General features: G+C 66.9%; 2 protein-coding genes across 5 annotated transcripts; both read left to right on the top strand.

Moving 5' to 3' along the window:
- Window positions 1-296: 296 nt before the first annotated feature.
- PSMG3 (proteasome assembly chaperone 3) lies at window positions 297-2,808 on the top strand. 2 transcript variants are annotated; one of them, XM_058711155.1, is made up of 3 exons: window positions 297-428; window positions 1,471-1,710; window positions 2,295-2,808. In XM_058711155.1, the coding sequence occupies exons 1-3, from the start codon at window positions 393-395 to the stop codon at window positions 2,445-2,447; spliced, it is 429 nt and encodes a 142-aa protein (XP_058567138.1). In that variant the 5' UTR covers window positions 297-392; the 3' UTR covers window positions 2,448-2,808. The 2 variants fall into 2 exon arrangements, with proteins under 2 accessions (XP_058567138.1, XP_058567139.1); XM_058711156.1 differs by lacking the exon at window positions 297-428 and adding an exon at window positions 1,181-1,237.
- Window positions 2,809-5,531: 2,723 nt separating this feature from the next.
- On the top strand, window positions 5,532-17,464 carry TMEM184A (transmembrane protein 184A). Of its 3 annotated transcripts, none has more exons than XM_058711145.1 (9): window positions 5,532-6,409; window positions 10,994-11,194; window positions 13,334-13,499; window positions 13,894-13,984; window positions 14,094-14,169; window positions 14,251-14,342; window positions 15,098-15,267; window positions 15,820-16,014; window positions 16,659-17,464. In XM_058711145.1, the coding sequence occupies exons 1-9, from the start codon at window positions 6,404-6,406 to the stop codon at window positions 16,892-16,894; spliced, it is 1,233 nt and encodes a 410-aa protein (XP_058567128.1). In that variant the 5' UTR covers window positions 5,532-6,403; the 3' UTR covers window positions 16,895-17,464. The 3 variants fall into 3 exon arrangements, with proteins under 3 accessions (XP_058567128.1, XP_058567130.1, XP_058567129.1); XM_058711147.1 differs by lacking the exon at window positions 5,532-6,409 and adding an exon at window positions 9,926-10,078; XM_058711146.1 differs by lacking the exon at window positions 5,532-6,409 and adding an exon at window positions 10,136-10,397.
- The last annotated feature ends 3,639 nt before the right edge of the window (window positions 17,465-21,103 follow it).

Here is a 21,103-nt window from a genome sequence, read left to right as displayed (position 1 = left end):
GATTGTACAGGAGTCAACAAATCGGGAGAAAAAGGAAAGATTAGGGATGCTGACATTTCCTAGGGGACTCAGTGACGTGGGCCCACTAGACGGAGGGGACACGCTCCCTGACCCCGCCGGCAGGGCAATGGACAGTAAGTATGGGGTTCTGAAGAGACGTTAGTCCCCTGAGAAAAAGTCTCGAGGCTCTAATCGAATCACTGCAGTACCGGTCAGTGCGCGACTCCCCCACCCTGCCAAGAAAACTTCCAGCTTGGGGAAAAAGAGGAGTGGCGGGGGCTCTCAGAGATCCTGGGGAGGGGCCAGAATTCACCCGGCCACAGGGGCCACATTGGTCCCTCCTCTTCCCCTATACCCGGGCATTCGAGCCCTGAGACCAGTACTCAAGGGTGATGCAGGCCTTACCGGCTCTCCGACCGCGGCCTCGGGTAAGGTCCCCGAACCAGAACGGCCTGCTTACGCGACAGGGATGACAGCGCTCTACCACGTGGCGCTAAGACTCCGGAGTTACCGCACAGGCAGCACTTAGCACAATGCCCGGCACCCACTGCGGCCTCGTGGATGCTGGCCTCGGGGAGTGGGGGGCAGATGGGCCTTTGATAGGCCGCCAGCATCCCCGGAGGGCTGGGGACCCCCTGAGAGTGGGGTGGAGGGTCCGCTCCATCCCCGGAGACCGCCCCCGCTGAACACCCTCCCGACCCCGCCGACCCCCCCCCCCCCGCCCCCACAGACCGCCCCGAGCCCCGCCGACCGCCTCCGCGGCGCCCCCACCCTGACCCGGGCCTCGCCGAGGGGCCTCCGCGCCGCCCCGCCCGGCCAGGGTCAGCAGGACGCCCCGGCTCGGGACTGGGACGCCCGCGGGCCACACTCGGAGCCCTTGACGGCCCGCTCTCGGCGTCGGCTCCTCTCCCACAGCCCCCCGCCCCCGGCCGCCACGCGGGTCCCGCAGCCCACAGCCAGGCGAGCCCCGACCGCCGAGCCGCAGGGCTCCCCCGGGACGGCCGAGGACGCGCAGCCGGAGCCCCGCAGGCCGAGGGCCGCAGCCCCCTGCCCCGAACACGCGGCCCCTCTCGGGAGCGCGGAACCCGGCGGCTCCGGGACGCGCAGGGAGGCCCGCGCGGGACCGGAAGCCCGCAGCCGCACTTCCGGCGGGCGCGCGGGGGCGAGCGGGCGGCCGCCCCCCTTGCCCCCCCCCCCCCCCCCGTCGCCCGCGGGCGTCACTTCCGGGCGCGGCGCGGTGAGCGCGGGCGGCACGGCGGGTGGGACGGGTCGGCGGGAGCGCGGTCCCCTGCTCGAGCCCGGGAGCGGCGCCGGTCCTCGCCCGCCGCCTGCCCGTGTGCGTCTGCGGGCGGCGCCCCGGCTCCAGGGGAAGCCGGTGGCCGCGCGGACCCTCACCTGCCAGGGCGCGTGCGCGCGGCCGTCGGCGCGCCGCGGGGACGCGGTCTGATTCACTTATCCGTTCTAACGTAGAAGTGCCCCGGAGGAGACCCCGCCATGGAAGGCAAACCTCTGCTGATGTCCCGACAGAGGACGGAAGTGGTGTGCGGGGTCCCCACCCAGGTGGTGTGCACGGCCTTCAGCAGTCACATCCTGGTGCTGGTGACCCAGTTCGGGAAGATGGGCACCCTGGTCTCCCTGGAACCCAGCGACGTGGCCGGTGACATCGGCAAGCCGGTGCTCACCACTAGAGTCCTTCTGGGGCAGGACGAGGTATAGTGGCCGGGAAGGGGTCCCCACGCTGGGCGCGGGGGGGTGGGGGAGCGGGGACCGCGTCTGTGGCTCCGTTTTGTCAGTAGGCAAGTCCCCCTTGCCCCCCTTCCCCCCAGCAGCGACAGCCTTTCCTGGTGCCCGTGCTTGGTGGCTGCCTTTCCCAGCCCGTCGGGACTTTATCCAGCAGACGAGCAGAGACACTGATTTTGTAGTGAGGGTGCCTCGCCTTCATCTTGACCCTGTCACCGCGGCCTGGAGGAGCGAGTGGCTGTTCCTGTTCGGTCTGAAAGATGGCCTGGCAGATTGTACAGACCCCTGCCCCCTAGCCTGGCAGACTCGTCTTTTGGGAGTCCTAGATTAGAGACAGCCAGCAGGCACCCGGGCATCAGAAGGCACCGAGAAAATAAGTATAATGGTGCGTGTTTAGCATTTTGTGTAGGACCGGAATGTTCTGGAGCCTCCTCGAACCCTCAACTGCTGCCGCATCACACCGGGTGGGGGTCTGAGGCTGGTGCAGAAGCCAGGTGGGTTCCTACGGGAAAAGAGACTCGCGGTTCAGATGGTTTCTGTCGTTCCTTCACCAGCCTCTCATCCACGTCTTTGCAAAGAACCTGGTGACGTTTGTGTCTCAAGAAGCGGGAAACAGAGCGGTGCTCCTGGCCATGGCCATGAAGGACAGGAGTGTGGAGGGGCTGAAGGCCCTGAAGGAGGTGATCCAGGCCTGCCAGGTGTGGTGACCACGCCTGCTCCTCGGCGCGGCCAAAGGGAGACCCCGACATGCTCTCGATTCGGAGGCCCTCCCCTGGCCGGTCCGCAGGAGGAACTGTCTGGCCTGGGTCCCCGGAGCCGGAAGAAATACACACACCTCAGGCGGACTCTTGATTGGTTGGGTCGCTGAGTTACCCGCGGTCCGGTGGGAGCACAGCCGTGCAATGTGTCTTGGGGGGCTTGTGAATGGTTCTCAGCAGGGTCCGGGTAGTGGCGTTTATTTGAGAGGCGAAAGAGGAGTCATCAGGTAAGAGTCCTGGTCCTCCACACGCGGGGGCAACTGTTGGAGGACGGCTGTTTCTAATAAAAATAAACGCGTACCCTAAGCGACTTCACCATCCTTCTTAGAAGTACTGAGAAGTTTCAGTCACGTGGCGCGAGTTCGGTTCCGGGTGCGTCTGGCGGGAGGAAACCTCGTTCGGCAGGAAACACAGTGTAGTTCACACTCTGCACACGCTCACCCCACTCCTCTTCCTCTGACTTCGCTGAGCGCGTTCGCGTTGCTGGGCAGCCGTTAACTTCCCTTCTGCGAACACTCCCCACGGTCCTGCTGGGCGGCAGTCGCTGCGAGGGTGTGGGGCACAGACCCCAGCCTCAGGAGCCGGGGAGCTGTTCATGTCACCCCACGGGCCTGGGGCCAGCCACGGTAGGGCCGCAGGCCGCTGAGTGCCCAGGGAGGGAATCCTGAATGCTGGGGGAAGGCTGCACAAAGGCCAGGAAACAGAAGTCCAGCATGGGAGGGCACGGCTGAGCCCGGGCCCCAGGGCCCCAGGGCGTTGGGGCTGGCAGAGCCCGAGGGTGGGGAGGGGGCCAATGGCAGGAGCCTCTGGTGCTGAATGCTGAGGCCTCTGAGGCCTTGGGGCTTGAGTCAGGCGGGTTTGCCTTTTGGAAATCATCCCAGGAAGCACCTCCACAGGCGGGCGGAGCTACGGGGTGGGGCCTTTGTGCGGCTGGGCCTCTGGGAGGGCATCTTGGGACCCACGGGGCTCCCCTCGTCCCCCTCCGGCCACAAGGGCACGTCACTGGCCACACCAGAAGCTGGCAGGTTAGATGTTCTGCCGTGTGAGTCTGTCCCACAAGCTAGAAGCTCGCGGGAGAGCGAGCGAGGGCTCAGGATCTGCAGGCAGAAACCAGCGGGGATCCCTGTGCGCCCAGGATGGCCTTCTGGGGTTGGGGTGGGGGGGGGGGGGATTCTGAAACAGAAAGTCTTAACCTGAGAAACCCTCCAGGGCGGGCAGTGGAAAGACGGGGCCGAAGCCTCCGGACCAGCGTGAGTTTGCCGAGGGTGGGGCAGAGGGAAACCTCGAGGGCTCTTTCCCTCGGCAGACGCTGCCCATGCAGGGCACAGACTGGCCGAGGGAATCCGACCAGACTTCCTGGAGGCGGCACCGACTCCTAAGCGGGGAAGGCGCTTCACTCACCTGCTGCTACGGGGAGCCTGAGTGACCAAGGTCCCTCCGCCCCCTCCTGGTGCCTGCACCTGTCAGGGACACGGGGGGGGGGGGGGGGGGGGAACTGAGGCAGGCCCATCCCTGGGAGACACGGGACTCCTTTGTGGCCGGCTTTGCCCCCCTTCCTGGTCTCGGGCAGCCGTGTCCCCAGCCTGACCCCCAGAGCAGGAGCAGGGGCCTGGTGTCCTCAGGTCAGCACTTGGGACCAGTGGTTACCCCACGCCTGTCAGTGTCTGCCCTGTGGAGTCATGACTTGTCCCGTTTAACAAGCAGGGAACCTGAGGCTTGGGCAGGGTCCCGTCTGAGCCCGGGTTTCGGATCTGCAGCCTCTGGCTTTCTGTTTGGTCCCTAAATGCACAGCAGCAGGACTCACACACGTGCTGCTTGGCACCGTGGCCAGGCTCTGGGGCCCACCCTTCTGAGCCCTCACTCACACTGGAGGGAGGTCGCCACCCTGGTCACCCACGTGTGCCAGAGGGGGAAACCGAGGCGGGGTCACGTGGCCGCCCTGAGACGAGGCAGGGGCGCGCTGGCGGACGCGGGCTGGGGACACGGGGCGGTGCCGGCCCTCGGCCGCCCATCTGGACGGTGGACGTGTAATGGAAACCAGGCCCCCAGCACCTTCCTCAAGTCATCGACAGCGGCCCGAAGCTCGTAAGACACAGACCGACACTCGAGGCTCCCGGCCCGGAAGCCGCCCTGCCGTGCAAATGCAGGCACGTGACTCTGCCCTTTGCCGCGGCCGCGCCCTCCCGGCTGCGACGATTCTGGGGGAGAGGGACGCACTCGACAGAGACCGCGAAGCCTCGGTTTCCGCAGGCGGGGCTGTGTGCTCCGCGGACGTGGACGCGGGTGGCGCTTACCCAGCGGTCAGACTGCAGTTCGGCCTTGCAGTGATTTGTGGCCCAGCGTGAATCATGATCTTCGTTTCGGGCCAGTTTGCCAGCCCCTGCAGCCCAGACTGCCAGACGAGGCTCCTTTGTCAAGGCCGTGCCCTTGGTCGACAGGGCGCGATCTGGCCGGCCCAGCGCCACTGAGCTGCACGTGGAGACCCCCGGGCCCCTCCCTCGCACGCCCCCCCTGTTCCTTAGAGGACGTGGGGGCGTGGTTCCAGCTCCGAGCCAAGGGCAGGCAGGTGCCCTTGGGGGTCAAGAGAAGCCAGGGAGGGCGGCCGCTGTCTGCTGTCACCCCGAGCTGCTTATCCAGGGCTTTGACAGAGCCCCGGTCCCCCCTAAACCAGGTAGGACAACTAACTGGGGGAATCAGACGCCGCTCGCGAGACCGGCTCTTCCGTTAACGCCCCGCAGTGAAGTTGGAAACCAGGAGGGGGGCACGCGGTTAAGTGGCCAAGACGATGCCCGTGAAATCCGAGGGCCCTGAGTGCCCAGGGGACGACGGCAGGGAGGCGCTCTGCCCCGCGGTCTGCTAGTGCACATCCCAACAGGAAGCACGCAGACGCGGTCGCGGGGGGTGAGGACTTGCTCATGGGAAGCGAGGACGCATCAATCCCTGAGGTCTGTGACAGGATGGGAGGCCCCGAAGCCCCCGGGACGGGGTGCAGGGGGGCTTTCGGGAGGAAGCCCACGTCTGGGGACATTTTGATGGGGACCATGTCTCTGTGGGCCCCAGGAAGCCCAGGCCAGAGGCCAGAGAGCCGGGGGCCGATAGTCTTAGGGGTCCACGTCTCTGGAGGAGGTGTGCTGGGACCCCTGCGCTGGGCTGCTCAGGGACAGGAGCCCATCCGTTGTGAAGGCAGGTGGGGACCCCGCGGGCCACCTCGATTCCTGGGCCTTGCGATCTGGCGGGCCAAAGTAGGGAGGCAGCTGGAAGGAGGGGAGGGGGAGAGACGCTGAGAGAAACAGGGGTCTCCGAGAAACCACAGGAAGTCCCAGGCCGCGCTGGCTCCCGGGCTGTGCAGGCCCCACGCTCAACCTGCACACGACCTGGGAGCACACGGACCCCTGAGCCCCCTTTGCAGCCGGGAAGACCAAGGCTCAGGGCTGTGCAGGTGAAGCCAGTGGGACTGGGGCCACAGCATCACCCCATTTAACCCCCACTGCACCAGAGGAGGTGGGCGTCAGACTCCTGCCCACACAGACTAGCGATGCAGCCACGGGGGTCAGTGGTCCCAACGAGATCCACACCCAGATGGCAGGGACCTTGAGGCCAGCTTGTGGCCCCCGCTGGACGGTGGCAGGGCAGAGCAGAGGGTGTGGCCCCGGGCGGCACCCCAGCAGGCAGGGCCGGTCCGGCAAGGTGGGCAGGCAGCAAGGAGGAGTTTTCTGGGTCCAGGAAAAGGCCAGGACTTCCCCAGAAGCAACAGCGTCTCAGACCGACCCTGGCTGCCGTGGGGAGGAATCGTGGAGGTCCGGAGGCCTCACCGTGAGGCTGGACATCCCGGCCACCCCTCCCCGGCCTGGGGCCCCGCCACCGAGCTGCTCGAGGGGCCCGGCCGGACAGCCGAGGGAGCCGCCATGGAGGTGAGCTGTGGGCCCCAGTTCACGGGAGGGGTGAGGGGTCCAGGCCGGGGTCCCATTCACTCCAGTGGGGCAGGGGCTCTCAGAGAAAAACGCCCACACCTTGAAATTCTGGGAGTCCCAGCGTCTGTGCCCCACTCCTTCTCCCCTCAAGAGGACAGGGCCCGGCCAGGCCCCAGGATGCCACCTGGTAGCCAGAAAGGGTCCTCAGGCCAGCACCCCACCCCAGCCCCGCATAGAGACGGAGGAGGGCCTCCAGGTACACACCCAGGACAGCCAGCTACCTCTGGGGCAACAGGCAGGTACAGGCAGGCCCTGGGCACACACGGCTTCTCTCTGGGGACGGAGGCGGCACAGAGGAGGGGGCCGCCAGGGAATGCGCAGGAAGGACGGGGGAGCCCCAGAGGAAGGGAGGGAGGCCCCCAGATCCCACGCTGGGGTCCGTCCCCCGGGGCTGACTGGCCCAGATGACGAGAGAAGCCTACGGCAGGCGACCTGGCTGGCAGGACAGCAGGACTGAGACGGCCGTCCTGGGCTGTCTTGGGCTCCAGCGGCCTGTGGCCACCTCCAAGAGAAACAGGTGGCAGGGAGCCCGGGGCACGCGGGGGCTCCAAACACAGAGGGAACCGAGGTTCAGAGAGAACCAGGGTCTGCCCAAGGTCACGGACACAGAGAGCCGCGCATCAGAGTCCCACCCCGGTGCGTCTGACCCAGGGCCCTGGCCCAGGTCAGGAGCCAGCGTCCTGGAGCCTCCCTGCCCACCCAAGTGTGTAAGGGGGCCCGGAATGAGAGCTGGAAGGACCCGCCACCCCCATCCCTCCGTGGCCCAGAGGGAGGGAAAAGTGGCTCGGGGCCCCGGCTAGTAGGTCCCTTCCACAGCCAGAGTGATAGGGCCACAGAGGCCCCACCGCTGCCCCACTTCTCCCAGCTCCCACACAAGTGGCTTAAAGGCCCGAGCACCCAGGACCCTTGGCTGCCAGGGGCCCCAGTCCAGTCACCCCGGGCCCCAGGCCACGGTGGGTATTAGTTGAGTCAACGGCCGCGTGGGCTGTAAGAAAAGCTCGTGGCAAACCCTGTCTGCCACTCCCCGGGCGCCAGCAGGGGAGGGCCCCCGGGAGAGTCAGAAGACTCCGACGGGGCCACCCTGGGGGGAGCGAGGTGTCTCGATGCCCCCACCGCCGTGCCCCAGCCCTGCCTCTGCCTGCCCAGGGGTGGGGGTGGCGGGCAGGGAAGGGGCCGCGAGCCTTCAGTGATGTCCCCAGGTGGCGGCCCGTCTGAGAAGGGGGCTGGCCTGGCAGGGCAGGTGAGGAAGGAGGTCCAGGGCCAGCAGGAAGGCCAAGGAGGCACGGGCCGTGGGTCATCAGCGGTGAAGGGCAGGTGTGGGGATGAGGGCTCCCAGGTCTCAGCCGCCCCACAGCCCAGCCAGGACCTGCCGGGAGTCCAGGCACCTGGTCACTGTAGACAGGGGTCAGAGGCCCCGGCTGCCCGGATCTGGGCAGGCAGGTCTGTCCTGTGACAGGCTCGGTCAGCGTCCAGCCCCAGGCAGGGAAATCAGGCCTGGCCGGCCCACCACCTCTCCTGAGTGTGCGTGGACCGTGACACCCGCGGCCAGGGGTGGGGCCACATTCAAACAGCCCCACGGGCAGCCAGGTGGCTGAGGAATCAGCCGTCCTGGCCCCCACGCCCCCAGGGCCGAACCCCAGCCCCCACCCGGCTCCTTCCCCTGCCGCCCTCCCACGCCCCACCCACCCAGGCTCCTTCTCTCCAGGGAGAGCCCTGGGGCCGGACCCTTTCCCTGAACTGAGAGCAGGCCGAGGGGGGTTGTCCCAGGCCCCCACTGACGGCAGGTGTACGACAGGCCGTACCCCAAGGAGCGGCGGGAGAACTCAGACTCGTCCGCACAGATGAGAAGGCAAAGGCCCAGGGGGGTGAAGGTCTCTGCTAAGGTGACCGCCCAGGGCATGGGCAGAACAAGGCCCTGAGGGCCGGGGCTGCCCCCTGAGCGACAGGTCAGGACCCGGAGAAGGAGGGGAGGGGATGACCCCCACCTCGCAGGGTCCCAGGCTTCTAAAGGGCACGCATGGCTGGCGCTGGTAGGAAGGCCCCTGAGTACAGCCATTTCCCAGAGTGTGCAGGAGGAGGCCCTGGAGTGGGGACCCCTGGAGGCCTTCCTGGAGGCAGTGGCTGAACAAGAAAACTTGAGGGCAGACCTGGCCTCCGCCATCAGAGCGGGGGTGGCCTTGGGCAGAAGAGGATCCCGGACGCCTTGCCCCCACCTGCTGCTGTGCCCCACAGCGTTTCTGCCTTTGAGAAGGCGGCGCGTGGAAAGTCCCTCCGTCTGGGTCCAGGGTCCAGGCCTCGAGCCTCCCCAAAGCCAGGCCCTTCAGTGCCCTCCCAGAGGCCTGGGCCTGCTGACTCCAGCTAGGAAGTCCTTCTGACATCTAACCACAGTGCCCCTGCTGCATTCCCAGTCACTCCAGCAGCAGCCTGGGAAGGATGTAGGCCTGTTTCCCCGCCTGTAGCACGAGTGGGTTCCCCAGGCCCCTGCCAGCCCCGTCCATGTCCCAGAAGCTGAGTCTTCTCCCTCGAGGATCCCCAAGCTATTGTCACCAGGGGCGATGATGGGTGCTACCTCCAGAATTGCCCCATAAAGATGACAGCCACGTCCACGGCCGGCAGCACCACCCTGCACACAGCGACGGACGCTCCTGCGGGTCCCGGGGCACCGGCTGGGAGCTGGCATCGAGGGATCAGGGCACACCAGACTGCCTACCCCCCACGTCCGGGGATGGGCACGGCAGCCCCTGTGCAGGGGGTGGGGGGGGCAGCACAAAGCCAACAGGTGGACAGAAGTGCAGGTGGGATTTGAAGAGGAGACAGGACCGAGTGGGTGACATGCGAGCCTGCGGGACGAGGGGACGGCTGGGAGAAAGGTCGGTGTGGAAGGTTCCAGGCAGTGCTCAGAGGAGGCCCGCTGGGGGTGATGCGGAGTGGGGGGCAGACTCAGGCAAGGCCTGTCCTCGGGGGGGCTCCCCCGGGGCTGGTGTGTGCAGGGGTGGGGCCGCAGACACGCGGATGAACCTCTCTGAGCCCCCCACCCCTACATCTAAAAGGGAACGGTAATTCCAACAATTCAGCCCTTGACCCCATCGCCCAGGTCTGCGGGGAGCATTAGGTGGCACAGAGGACACGGACGGGGTGTCCCCATCACGGGCACAGAGCAGGCACTTGGTCCTGGTACCCACGGCCCCAGCATGAACGCGTCTGCGACCAGAGCATGGCCCCGACCCCGACGCCCCCTCCGGAGACACAGCAGAGACAGCTGTTCCCCAGAGGGCCTCTGGGCTCAGGGTTGAGCCCAGGGCAGCAGAAGCCAGGCCCCCCAGCGAGCCCAGTGACCTGTCTGTCCCCCTCCACCCCTCCACCCTGGAGTGTTTCCAGCATACCTGTGGGGGACAGGGTGAGATTCTCACAACGCAAATTCACCCATCCTTGAAGCAAACCGTTTCACCGCATTGAGTGCAGCGGCCTGCCTACCTCGGTCCACAACTTTGTCATTGCCCCACACGGAAACCCGTGGCCCCATGCAGCCCACGCCCACCCCACCCACCGAGACCCCTCCTGGCCGCCTGGGGCCCGGGCAGGAGCCACCTGACTGGCTGGCACAGGCAGGTGAGGGCACCTGGCGGCCTGTAGGATCCTGGGAGCCAGCTGCCGCGGGCCAAGATAGAATGTCAACTGTGGGGGGAGGGGACAGGCCTCAGCTCCTCCCACTCCTGCTGGGCCCCTCCCTGCAGGCAGCAGCTCAGGTGGGCTACCCTGAAGAGGAGGCTGAGGCCGCCCCTCCCCAAGCCCAATACGGCCTCCAGATAGCAGCCCTTCCCCACCCCCGTGGGGCTGCCACCAGGGCCACGTGGCCACACAAATGACCAGCCAGGCTTCCCTGGAGGCCGGGCCTCCCAGGGCCGGGCCTGAGCTTCCTGCCTGAGAGGTAGGCGCTGGGTCGCTACGGTGGGGCCGGAGGGAGGGGGAGAGGCCCGGGAAGGCCTGGGTGGGAGAGGGGGAGGTGCCCGGTGCCCCAGCTGGCCGGCAAGCAGCTGGAGAACTGGCATCCGGGGCCGGCGAGCGGGCTCGGGGCAGAGAATGGCCCCGCAGCAAAGCTGGGCACCCCGACAGTCCGGCAGGTTCCGGGGAGCCGGTGGGTGCCGGGCCGAACTCCCCATCGGCTGCCGCGAGCAGTGCTGTCCGACTCCACCCCGGGCAGCCAGGGCAACGGGGGCTCCCCCACTTTCCCAGACACCTCCGGCCCCTAACGTGTGGGGTCCCCGCAAACCCGAGCAGTGGAGGCGGGCACCACCCCAGGGAAGGAGGGCGTCCCGGGCCCAGGCCTTGGAGCCGAGTTCCTGTGCACGGAGCTGCCCAGGGCTGCCCGGGGTCAGGGGAGCGGGCCAGCCGGTCAGACTCCGGCTCCGCCTGCGGTGACGGCTGCCCCCTCCCTGCCCCCGCTCCCTCCTCCCCGGGCTGCTCCCAGCTGCCTGGGCCCACCTTTGCCCTCGCTCCTCCCCGCATCCTCTCTCACCTCTGCAGATGACTAACGCCTCGGGGCTCCTGGGAACATGGCCACGGCCCAGCCCCGGGCCGGCTGTGCCCCCCGTGCCCGCCGGGCCGCAGATGGACCGCATGGGGAACAGCTCCCAGGGCGCCTCCCGGCTCTTCCTCACCACCGCGCTGGCCCGCGGCATCTCGGGGGTCTTTGTGTGGACCGCCCTGGTGCTCACCTGCCACCAGGTAAACCCTCCCCTCTGCGTCTCTGGGTCCCCGCTCTCCGTGGGATGTGGTCCTGGCTGGCCCTGCTGGCATCTGGGACCTCCAGCCATGAGCTTGGGGCAGACATCAGAGGCGGCAGCAGGCCAGGGCACAGGGGCAGGGGAGGGGGTCTGGTCCAGAACGTGGCGTGTGGGAGCCAGGGATGGGAGGTCTGTGCCAGGGACAGAGCTGGGCTGGGAGGACAGGGGGTAGGGGGGCCGCCCCCTCAGATTCAGGGAAGCAGAGGAGCCCCCGGCCCCAGGCGGTGACAACCCCCAGCAGACAAGGCAGCCCCCCCAGAGGGGGAATGGCCACGCCCAGCAGCGAGGAAGAGCGGGCGCGGGCAGCAGGTCTTGGGCCTGAGCGCAGGGGCGGGGCAGTGGAGAACGGACATTCGGGGAGGCACCGGGGCGACAGCGAGGTGGGAGGCCAGGGAGCCGGCCGTCTGGGTAGAGGGCACTCAGGACGCAGAAGAGCGGAGTTTGGCTTTCAGCCTGGGGGGTGTGGGAGCCAGAGAAGGCGGTGGGGGGGTGGCTGGGGGGCGGGGGGCAGTGCCGAGAGCAGAGCTGGCCTGCAGGGTAGTGCAGCCGGCATTGGGGGAGGAAACAACTGGCGGGGGCTCCGGGCCAGCAGGCGGGGGGGGGGGGGGTGGCCCAGAGGCCTCCAAAGCACAGAGGGGTGAGCAGACTCCCATCTCGATGAGAGCTGCCTGCTGTGTGGCCTCAAATCACCACAATACATGATAGACACAAGGGTGTGATGGGGGCCAGTGGAGCACAGTGCAGCTGAGAGCGGCAGGGGCCATCAGGGAGGACAGCCTGGAGGAGGCAGTGTTTGCACGGCCCCTGGACAGGTAGACCGCACGGGAGGGTGGTGCCTACTCCTCGGTGGAGGAACGGTGTTGGGTCTTGGGGAGGCTGTGATTTATAGAGCAGAGAGCAGCAGAGTCCTGGGTCCGGGTGTCCGGGTCTCTGCTTCGCCGTCTGCGTAACCCTAACCTTCTGCAGCGCTGGCAACTGTGTGTGTGTGTGTGTGTGTGTGTGTGTGTGTGTGCGCGCGCGCGCGCGCGCGCTTCCTGGGTCCCCACCGCCTAGACAGGGCAGTCAGGGACCCCCCCTCCCCACCATGGAACGCAGCTCCCGTCCCCGCCCACACTGCCAGGCCCCCGTAGCTCAAGGGCAGCTAGACTCTGCCCTTCCAGAAACCAGAAGGACAGAGGGAGACGCAGCCTCTCGCTTTAAAGACGGGAAGGCAAGGCCGGAGAACACGGGGAGTACTTGCCAAGGCCACCCAGCCGGGCAGCGCCAGCACCGGGCAGAATCCACGGCTCCTACTGGCTGGTCATGCCGGGCCCCTCCCACTGCGCCAGCTGGGAGTGAGGGACTGATAAGGAGCCTGTCCCCCGCCCCCGCCACTCCCTGCGGGGTCCGCATGGGGCTCCACACACAGCCTCCCCGTCAACTGCCCTCTCTCCGCCTGGCACTCAACGGCACCTCCTCTGGGAAGCCTTCCAGAGGTGCTGTGGGACCACAGCCAGCCCTGTATACCCAGCGCCCTGGTGCATCTTCCTCGTCAAGACCCCGTCACTGGTTTTTCACGTCCTCACAGACGACGTGGAAAATCCGGAAAGGTTTATCGATAAACAGTGATCACCGTCGTGGAAAGACAGGGATCTTTCCTTCTGGGTCTGCCCTGCGTTTCCAAGGCGTGCGGGGCCGTCCTTGGTTTGTCTTCTGGTGTTTACTCGGCACCTGCTGGAGCACGTCCCCGCGTGGGCATCTCGGGACGCCCCCTCCGCTGGCTGTGTGGGGCTCCTCTGGGGCAGCCTGGCCCCTCGGCCGCGTATCCGCTCCGAGGGACAAATCCCGGAAACGGGTCAGGGCCCCGGCCCCGGCGACGGCCCGCCACGCTGAAATGCCAAACTGCCCGCCCAGGGGCCACGGACGGCCCCTCCCCCAGGGAAATTCTCCTTGGACGAGTGAACACACGAGTGCGTGCGTGCGTGCGTGCGTGCGCGTGTCCGCTGAGAAGGGGCCGCCGCGCCTGGCGAAGTCCTCGCTGCTGCCTCCCACCGCCCCTCTGGCCCGTCGCGCCCACGCCTCCCTGGCTCTGTCCGCCCAGATCTACCTGCACCTGCGCTCCTACACGGTCCCCAACGAGCAGCGCTACATCATTCGCCTGCTCTTCATCGTGCCCATCTACGCCTTCGACTCCTGGCTCAGCCTCCTCCTCCTGGGGGGCCACCAGCACTACGTCTACTTCGCCTCGGTGCGTGACTGCTATGAAGGTGAGCGCCCCCTGGCTCCGGGGAGGGCCCGAGGGACGCACAGCCGGCTCCGGAACCCCACCCTCCCGGGCCGGGAACCCCACCCTAGGGGGCGGGGAACGGCTCGGTCCAGCCCGGTCCAGCCCGGTCCAGCCCTGCGGGAACCGGCCGCCTGACGCCTGACGGTCAGGATTCGGGATGCGAGGGCGGGGTCCAGGCCCTGGGTGGGGCATCGCTGCCTCAGTGACCGATGAGGGCTCCGCCCGCCCTGGGGTCACCGGGGATGGCGTGGGCTCCCAAAGCTGAGTGAGGGTCCTGGGCGTGGGCACACAGGGGGTCAGAAAGCCCTCCTGCAGCCGGGCGTCCCCGGGGAGCCCAGGCTCACTGCCGCCCACCCTGCCCTGCCCCTCTGCAGCCTTTGTCATTTACAGCTTCCTGAGCCTCTGTTTCCAGTACCTGGGGGGCGAGAGCGCCATCATGGCCGAGATTCGGGGGAAGCCCATCCGGTAAGCCTCTCGCCCCGGAGCCCACGGGGGTCCCTCCACGCCCAGGGCAGCAGGGAGGGTCTGGGGACGCGTCCTCCCGGAGCCCTGCTTCAGGGACTGGTCACCCCAGGTCAAGCTGCATCTACGGCACCTGCTGCCTCCAGGGCATGTCCTACTCCATCGGCTTCCTTCGCTTCTGCAAGCAGGTGAGTGGGGGTCTTGCCTGCCTCTGCCCTCCCCTCCCAGCCACCGCCCTGAGCGCCCCCACGCTCCCCTCCCCCACCCAGGCCACACTGCAGTTCTGCATCGTGAAGCCCATCATGGCCGTGGTCACCATTGTCCTGCAGGCGTTCGGCAAATACCACGATGGGGACTTCAAGTAAGGCCAGGCCGATGTGCCTGCGGGGAGGGGGCGGGCCCGGCCTGGTGGGGGCACCGTGCTGGGCGGAGGCAGGCAGGGCCTGGGGGAGGGCTCAGCCCAGGGCCAAGTCCCCATGTGAACGGACAGGCCTCGCCCTCCTCTCGGGAACCCGCCAGGGCAAGGCCGTAGCAGGCAGACCCACGTGTGCCAAGGACCCCAGGACCTCGCAGCCTGCAGCCGGCCCACCCGGAGGAGAACGAGGCGGGGGGGGGGGTTAAGGCACTCAGGCGCGGGGCGCCGCCGGGGACCTCCCTGGTACCAGGAGCCCTGTGCCAGGTCCACGCCCACGCCAGCCCGTGCACACCCACAGGCACACACAGACCCAGCTCACATGCTTATGCGCACACAACACTGACTTGTGCACGTGAACACACACCCACAGGTCACACCAACATGCACACACATGTTCACATACACCCACCCGTGTGTCCACGAGGTGGAGGCCCGCTCCCGCAGGCCATGCCCAGGTGGACAGAGGAAGAGAGACACGGGGTTTCACAGGGAGAAAGGCTACCTCCTCACTGCTGTGGGGGGCACCCCAGCTCCCTCGCTGTTGCCCTTGGGTACCGTCCGCCCGCCACGCAGGGAAGGTCCAGGTCTGGGTCACTGTCGGTGCCCAGGCTGGAGCGCCTGGACCAGTGATACGGCTGAGACTGTGGGGAGGGCACGGGGCAGGGTCCTGCCCTGACCCCCGACCCCTGCTCTGGCCCCAGCATCCACAGTGGCTACCTCTACATCACCCTGGTCTACAACGTCTCTGTCAGCCTGGCCCTCTACGCCCTGTTCCTTTTCTACTTGGCCACGAGGGAGCTCCTGCAGCCCTTCGAGCCTGTCCTCAAGTTCTTCACCATCAAGGCCGTCATCTTCCTCTCTTTCTGGCAGGGTGGGTGCGCTGTTGGGGCAGGGGCTGGAGCCCAGAGCCTGTCCCAACCCCATCTCCGCCCCGGTTCCCCGGGTGCCCTTAGGCCTGGCCTCAGTCTCTCTGGTTGTAGCACAGGTCAGTACTACCGCTCCCTCAGCCAGAAGCCACACAGCCCCTGGCGCAGGGGAGACATCGAGTCCCTGTCCAGTAGGTCTGGCCTGTGGTGGATGGAACGGACAGGCAGAGGCCCTGGGCCAGGCTGGGGACACTCCCAGACCCCACTCTGCAGAGGCGGGGGTGGGGGTGGGGGGGTAAGTGTCAGGCGGGCCCCAGCTCTGGGACCAGGGAGGTCAGGGCAGACGCTTGGGGAGTGCCCAGATGGCCACCGTGCTGAGACCCTGGCTTTGGAGGCACCCCTCCCCGTGAATGTCAGCCACCCCCCAACCCCCACCGTGGGACAGGACCACACGGATGGGATGTCCCAGGGCCTGACCCTCGTCCCCTCTGCAGATCCCGCTGAGCTCACAAGGCCCGTGTAGGGCGGGTGCCTGAGCGGCTGTCACCACCCCCCAGGGATGCTGCTGGCCATCCTGGAGAAGTGCGGGGTCATCCCTGAGGCCCAGGTCATCGACGGGAGCAAGGTAGGGGCCGGCACGCTGGCCGCGGGCTACCAGAACTTCATCATCTGCATCGAGATGCTGTTTGCCTCCATCGCCCTGCGCTACGCCTTCACCGTCCAGGTCTATGCCGAGAAGGAGAGCTCGCCAGGTACGCGGGCCCCACGGGGGGTGGGGGTGTGCCGAGGGCCTGCAGACGGGCCCAGGCAGCCCCGCCTGCCTCTGGCCGCACCACATCTCTGTCCCGCCCTCCTGCACGGGCCCAGGGGATGTCAGCAACACGGCCAGGGAGACAGCCCCATCGGAGGCTAGACGGGTGCGGCGTCTGCTCCTGGCCCAGGGGCAGCGAGGTGCACGGTTCCGAGCTCGGGGTGAAATGGCTGGACGGGACGTCTGGGCCCCAGGGCCCCGGGCATCCCTAGCGAACGACGCTCAGCGGCAGAGATGGCCTGTGGCCGCTCCAGCAGCCTAAAGTGACAAGTGTGAAGGGCTCACTGTAGGCCGGAGAGAAGACAGGAGCCAGCCTGGGCGGCTTCCCCCTGTGGCCCCTGGGGAGTCCCGGCTGGGACAGTCCCAGGGTAGAGGAGCCAGGCTGGGATTCAGAGGTCCTGAAGTGCCCCCTACTGGCCGAGCCCGGGGCCCGGGGATGCCAGACCCCAGCCCTGGGCAGCCCCGAGGCCGGTGGGGGCAGGGCCGTGTCCCCAGGGCCCAGGCCCCGGATGGGGGGCGGCTGGGGGGTGGGGGGGGAACAGCTCCAGAGCGCCCTGGCCCCACCCACGTGCTGTCTGCCCCCAGCCCCCGAGGCACCCATGCACAGCATCTCCAGCGGCCTCAAGGAGACCATGAGCCCACAGGACATCGTGCAGGACGCCGTCCACAACTTCTCACCCGCCTATCAGCACTACACCCAGCAGGCCACTCACGAGGCCCCGAGCCCTGGTGCCCACCCCAGTGTGGCCGGAGGCTCTGGCGGCCTCAGGAAGAGTCGCAACGTGGAGAAGAGAATGCTGATCCCCGCAGAGGACCTGTAGGAGGGCCACGGGGGTCCCCGGCCGCCTGCCTGGACCAGGCTGCCCAGGCCTCTGGGAAAGCACAGGGCCCCTCACCCTCTTGCCAAAGGTGAAGCCCCTCCTGGGAGCCCTGATGCCAGGCCGGTGGCACCACTTCCCAGCCTTCCTCCCGCCAGCAGGCCCGTGGCCCCAGGAGAGGGCGCCTGAGTTTATCTGACGAACCAGGAACCCACCGGGCTCGCCTGGCCGTCGTGGGGCTGTCGTGAGGCAGGCACTGGCAGGGCAGGGGCGGATGGACGGACCTCACTCTGGGCCCTGGGAGAGCGAGGCAGCCCCACCCTGAGGGCGCTGGAGCTGTAGGCGCTACGGGCCAGTGGGGGCAGGGGACTGGGCTGGGCAGAGGTGCTTTGCACCCCCTCCAGCCCTGGGGATTCCTGAAAAGCCCCCACCCGGGCAAGGCGTGCCTGATGAGGCTCTGGGAGGCGCCCAGGGCCACCTGCACAGAACCTTCACCCTGGGCAGCCCGCGAAGCGTGTGGGGCTCCTGGGGGCATCACCTATTTATACATAAACAGCCTGCGTTTTCTAGTGACTCCCGTGGCCTCTGTTCCTGCAGGGTTGGCACCCGGTGGGTGGTCACGGGAGCCCCACTGTGCTAAGTCTGGGTGTCGGGGCAAGCGTCCCGGGCGACGCTCAGAGCAGGGCAAAGAGCTCACGCATGGATGGAGAGCCCTGCCCTGTGGCCCCGAGAGACCCAGGGTCGTGCTCACCTTCCTCCATAAGATGGGCCTCCTGCCAGCCCCGCCCTCGGTGGGTGGATGAAGGCCACGGACGCAAGCCCGGAGAGGGCACAGGGCGCAGACCTGGAGCCTGCCTTCCTTCATCCTTCTCTCTTCCTGTGCGCCAGGCCAGCACCCTGAGAGACACAGGCCCTGCCTTCCAGAAGCTGTGACATGCCCGAGCGGCCTGGGAAACATGAAAGAGGGGCCAGAGGCAGCCAGTGGGGTGGGGAGGCCTCCGGGAAGGCCTGTGTCTGGGAGGGGGTGTGGGCAGGGGCCCGCGGGTGTGGGGAGCCAGGGCCGCCGGCAGGGCAAGAGCGGCCTGGTGGGCGCCACCCAGTGACAACTTCCCGACCCGTCACCGGGGAAAGAGGGAAAGGCGCTGAGGGTCCAGAGACCCCGCAGGGCAGGAGTCAACTACCAGCATGGGCTCACCCCACGGCCTCCTTGCTCCCTAGGCCTGGAGACACGGGACTCAAGGCCACAGCCTCTCCAAGGGCCCGGATGGGCTGCCCGACAAGATAGGCCAGGCTGCCTCCCCGAGCGAGGCCCCCACCCGCCTTATCATGCCCTCTGCAGTTGGCGGACCAGAGTCCGCCCAGCTCGGGCCCCACAGGCTGCAGTCAGCAGGTTTGGGGACAGGCGTGGCGCCTCCTGCAGAGACCTGTGGACCACGGCTGGAGGCTGTCTGGAGGAGGCGAGACACGGTGCCAGCCCCACCATGAGCGAAGGAGGGGGCTGCCCTAGAGGCCCGTGCCTGGGAAGGGCCACCCCTTTAGGGCCCAAGGTGCCTAAGGCTATGTGCACAGGGTAAGTGGGCCAAGACCCCCTTCAAAAGACCAGACGCACTGCGGGCTCCTGGCTGCAGGGGCGCCCTCGGGCCAGGCCTGTGCACTGGGGGCAGCCTGGTCAGCTTGGCACTTTGGGGTGAGGGGAGTCCACGTTTACCGAGCACCCACTGTGGGACCACTTAGTCTTCACGACAGCCGCAGGGAAGGTGACGAAGGCCCAGAGAGGTTAAGCCACTTGCCTGAGGTCAGAGCCGGCAGGAGGCAGACCAGCTTCCCAAAGGCCAGCTCTCCCACCTGTCCAGCCCCTACAGACACCTCTGCCCAGACCAGACCCCGCTTCTCCTGGACACCCACAGGGGAGCACAGAGCCTCAAGGTCAAAGCCGCTGCAACCCCCTCACTGGCCTCGTCTGCCAGGGGGGAGCTTGGGTGCTCTGGAGGAGGAGCGGAAGGAGGCACGTCTCACCACCTAGGACAGCAGGGCCGGCTTCCGGTTCTGGGCCCCACCGCACAGGGCCAGGAGCGGCCGGCTTATCTAACTTATCCTGGCCTCCGTGCTCTTATGTGGGAAATGACCCCGACAATCCAACACCAAGGAGGCAGGCTGGAGACGTGGGTGGCCAGGGCGGGGCAAAGGGGTACCTCTTACTTCCCAGGGGCCCGGAACAGGGCTGGGGTCCATGCCTCCCCAGCTCATACCCACAAGCTTGCTGCCAGCTGCGGTCACCTGGCCGCCCCAGGGCTCTCGCAGGAGGCACAGGCCGGGCTTCGGGGGCGTCTGGCTTAGCCGTGGGCCATGGTGACCCCATCGTGCTGGCACACTCGGCCCCCTGCCGAGTTCACAGAAGGGAGCGCTCGGCTAGAAAGGGGAGGGAACGGGCCCTCCGTCACTCAGAGGTTAAAGCCAAGGCGCTGAAGCACCCTGCCCACAAGTGACTGCAGGAGCCACCCTGTCAGCTCAGGCAGAGGTGTGGCAGGAGGGCTGGCGGGGCTTGGAGACCCTAAGGCCGCACCCACCAGCCCGCCCTCCGTCAGCAGCTAAGGCTGAGCTCGGACACGTCTACCCCTTGGAGGAACAGTGGGAATGGAAGACCGGTGAGGAGGGGACAGCGTCCCCAGAGGATGGGCCCTCCACTCCACTTACTTTAGGCCACCAGGCAGGGCACCTCGCTGCCCACCCCGGGCAGGACGTCTTTCTCCCCACCTCCAGTAAGACCTGGCCTGAGACGGGGGCACAGGCCACCGGGGGGGTGGGAGGGAGCAGCCCCAGCTGGAGAGGGAGGGCTGCCTAAGGGCTGGGGGGCTCCTGGTCTCGGTGGATGGGACCCTCAGGAACGGTGCCCACCATTCAGAAGGCCAGCTGGCAAGCTCTACCAGCCTGACCCCCTGCACGCACCGTGGCTGACCGGACGGACCCCGCAGCCAAGGAGACCCATCGCAGGGGAGGGCGACCGGGTCGGGGGCTGGGATGGGGGGGGTGCAGCGGCCCAGCACATTCACGGCCCCTGCACTCGAGGACTCGGCCCAAAGCACCAATCACAAGACCAGGCGGGTCTGAAACCAGAAAACTCTTTATTGCAAAGGTACAAAAGCGTCACAGCAGAGATGTACAGCAATAAATTAGGTGGTGGCCGTGAGGGGACAGGGCAGGCGCAGGGCACGTGTCATACGGACAAGGACCACGACGTGGGGTCTCTTCTCAATAATTTATACCATGATAAAAGCAGCACAAAAATAAATATTGAAATGGAATAGCTGAGTGACCAAGGCCAGGAAATGGGAGGCCTTGCCCCCTGGGAGGACAGAGTCTGCCTCCCTCGGGAAGGACCCCGAGTCTGAAGCACAAGAATCAGGAAAACAAACCCAAGGAACAGAGATCCTTGCCTTTTAAATAAAACAAATCCATATATTAAAACGGGGACAATGAAATCTCAACGAGCTGAAAGGAAAGGCACGAGAGAATGCTCCGGTCTTCCTTCCCCGGCCCCTGGTCCCCAGGAGCGGGCAGGCATGGCGAGGTGCCCCGGGCGGTGACAGAAGCCCCCTCCGGGCAGGGGCGGGGGCGGGGGGGGGGGAGCGGGGGAGAGGGCATGCAGGGCGCCAGCACTCCCGAGGGCAGCAGGCAGCGGCGACAGCCCCCGGCCCCCACCCCCCTACTCCAACCGCAGCTCTGCTCGATTAGGGATTTACAGTAAAAACAGGAAAAAAGTTACGAAAAATCTGTACGATAAAATGTGTATATAATTTTATATATATATATACTTTTCTCTCTTTTAAATATTTCCCCGTGGTCCTTATTGATATCCAATGTGGATTACCTACCATGGCTATGGTATCGACAGCTTTTTTTTTTTAATTTTTTTTTTTTTACACACTGGGCCTTTTGCTCCTTAAGGATCCAGCACGCCCCAGACCCCTCACCTTCCCCCAGGACAAGGCCAAGGCCGAGGCCGCACGGCAGTGCGGCCGGAGAGACCCAGACGTCTTCCGTAGGGAGCTCTCCGGCGTCTGTCCCGCCCAGTCTGCCTCTTCCTGCACAGGGGCCTTGCAGCTCGCTGGGGGTCTCCCTAGGTGGCGGGGGACAGGCCAAGAGGAAGCCGGGAGCCCCAGCAAAGGTCACCGAGGTCATCAGGGGCTCCAAGCGTCAGAAAGAAAGAGCAGG

The sequence above is a fragment of the Neofelis nebulosa genome, chromosome 18 (genome assembly GCF_028018385.1).
Source record: "Neofelis nebulosa isolate mNeoNeb1 chromosome 18, mNeoNeb1.pri, whole genome shotgun sequence".
Classification (NCBI taxonomy): domain Eukaryota; kingdom Metazoa; phylum Chordata; class Mammalia; order Carnivora; family Felidae; genus Neofelis; species Neofelis nebulosa.
The sequence above is the reverse complement of the archived record's forward strand: the minus strand, read 5'-3'. Positions and strand labels throughout refer to the sequence as shown.

Coding starts and splice junctions, on each gene's coding strand:
- PSMG3 (XM_058711155.1), top strand. CDS start 393: ATGCAGGCCTTACCGGCTCTCCGACCGCGGCCTCGG. Junction 429..1,470: donor CTCTCCGACCGCGGCCTCGG/GTAAGGTCCCCG, acceptor GTTCTAACGTAG/AAGTGCCCCGGAGGAGACCC. Junction 1,711..2,294: donor TCCTTCTGGGGCAGGACGAG/GTATAGTGGCCG, acceptor TTCCTTCACCAG/CCTCTCATCCACGTCTTTGC.
- TMEM184A (XM_058711145.1), top strand. Junction 11,195..13,333: donor TGGTGCTCACCTGCCACCAG/GTAAACCCTCCC, acceptor CTGTCCGCCCAG/ATCTACCTGCACCTGCGCTC. Junction 13,985..14,093: donor ATTCGGGGGAAGCCCATCCG/GTAAGCCTCTCG, acceptor TGGTCACCCCAG/GTCAAGCTGCATCTACGGCA.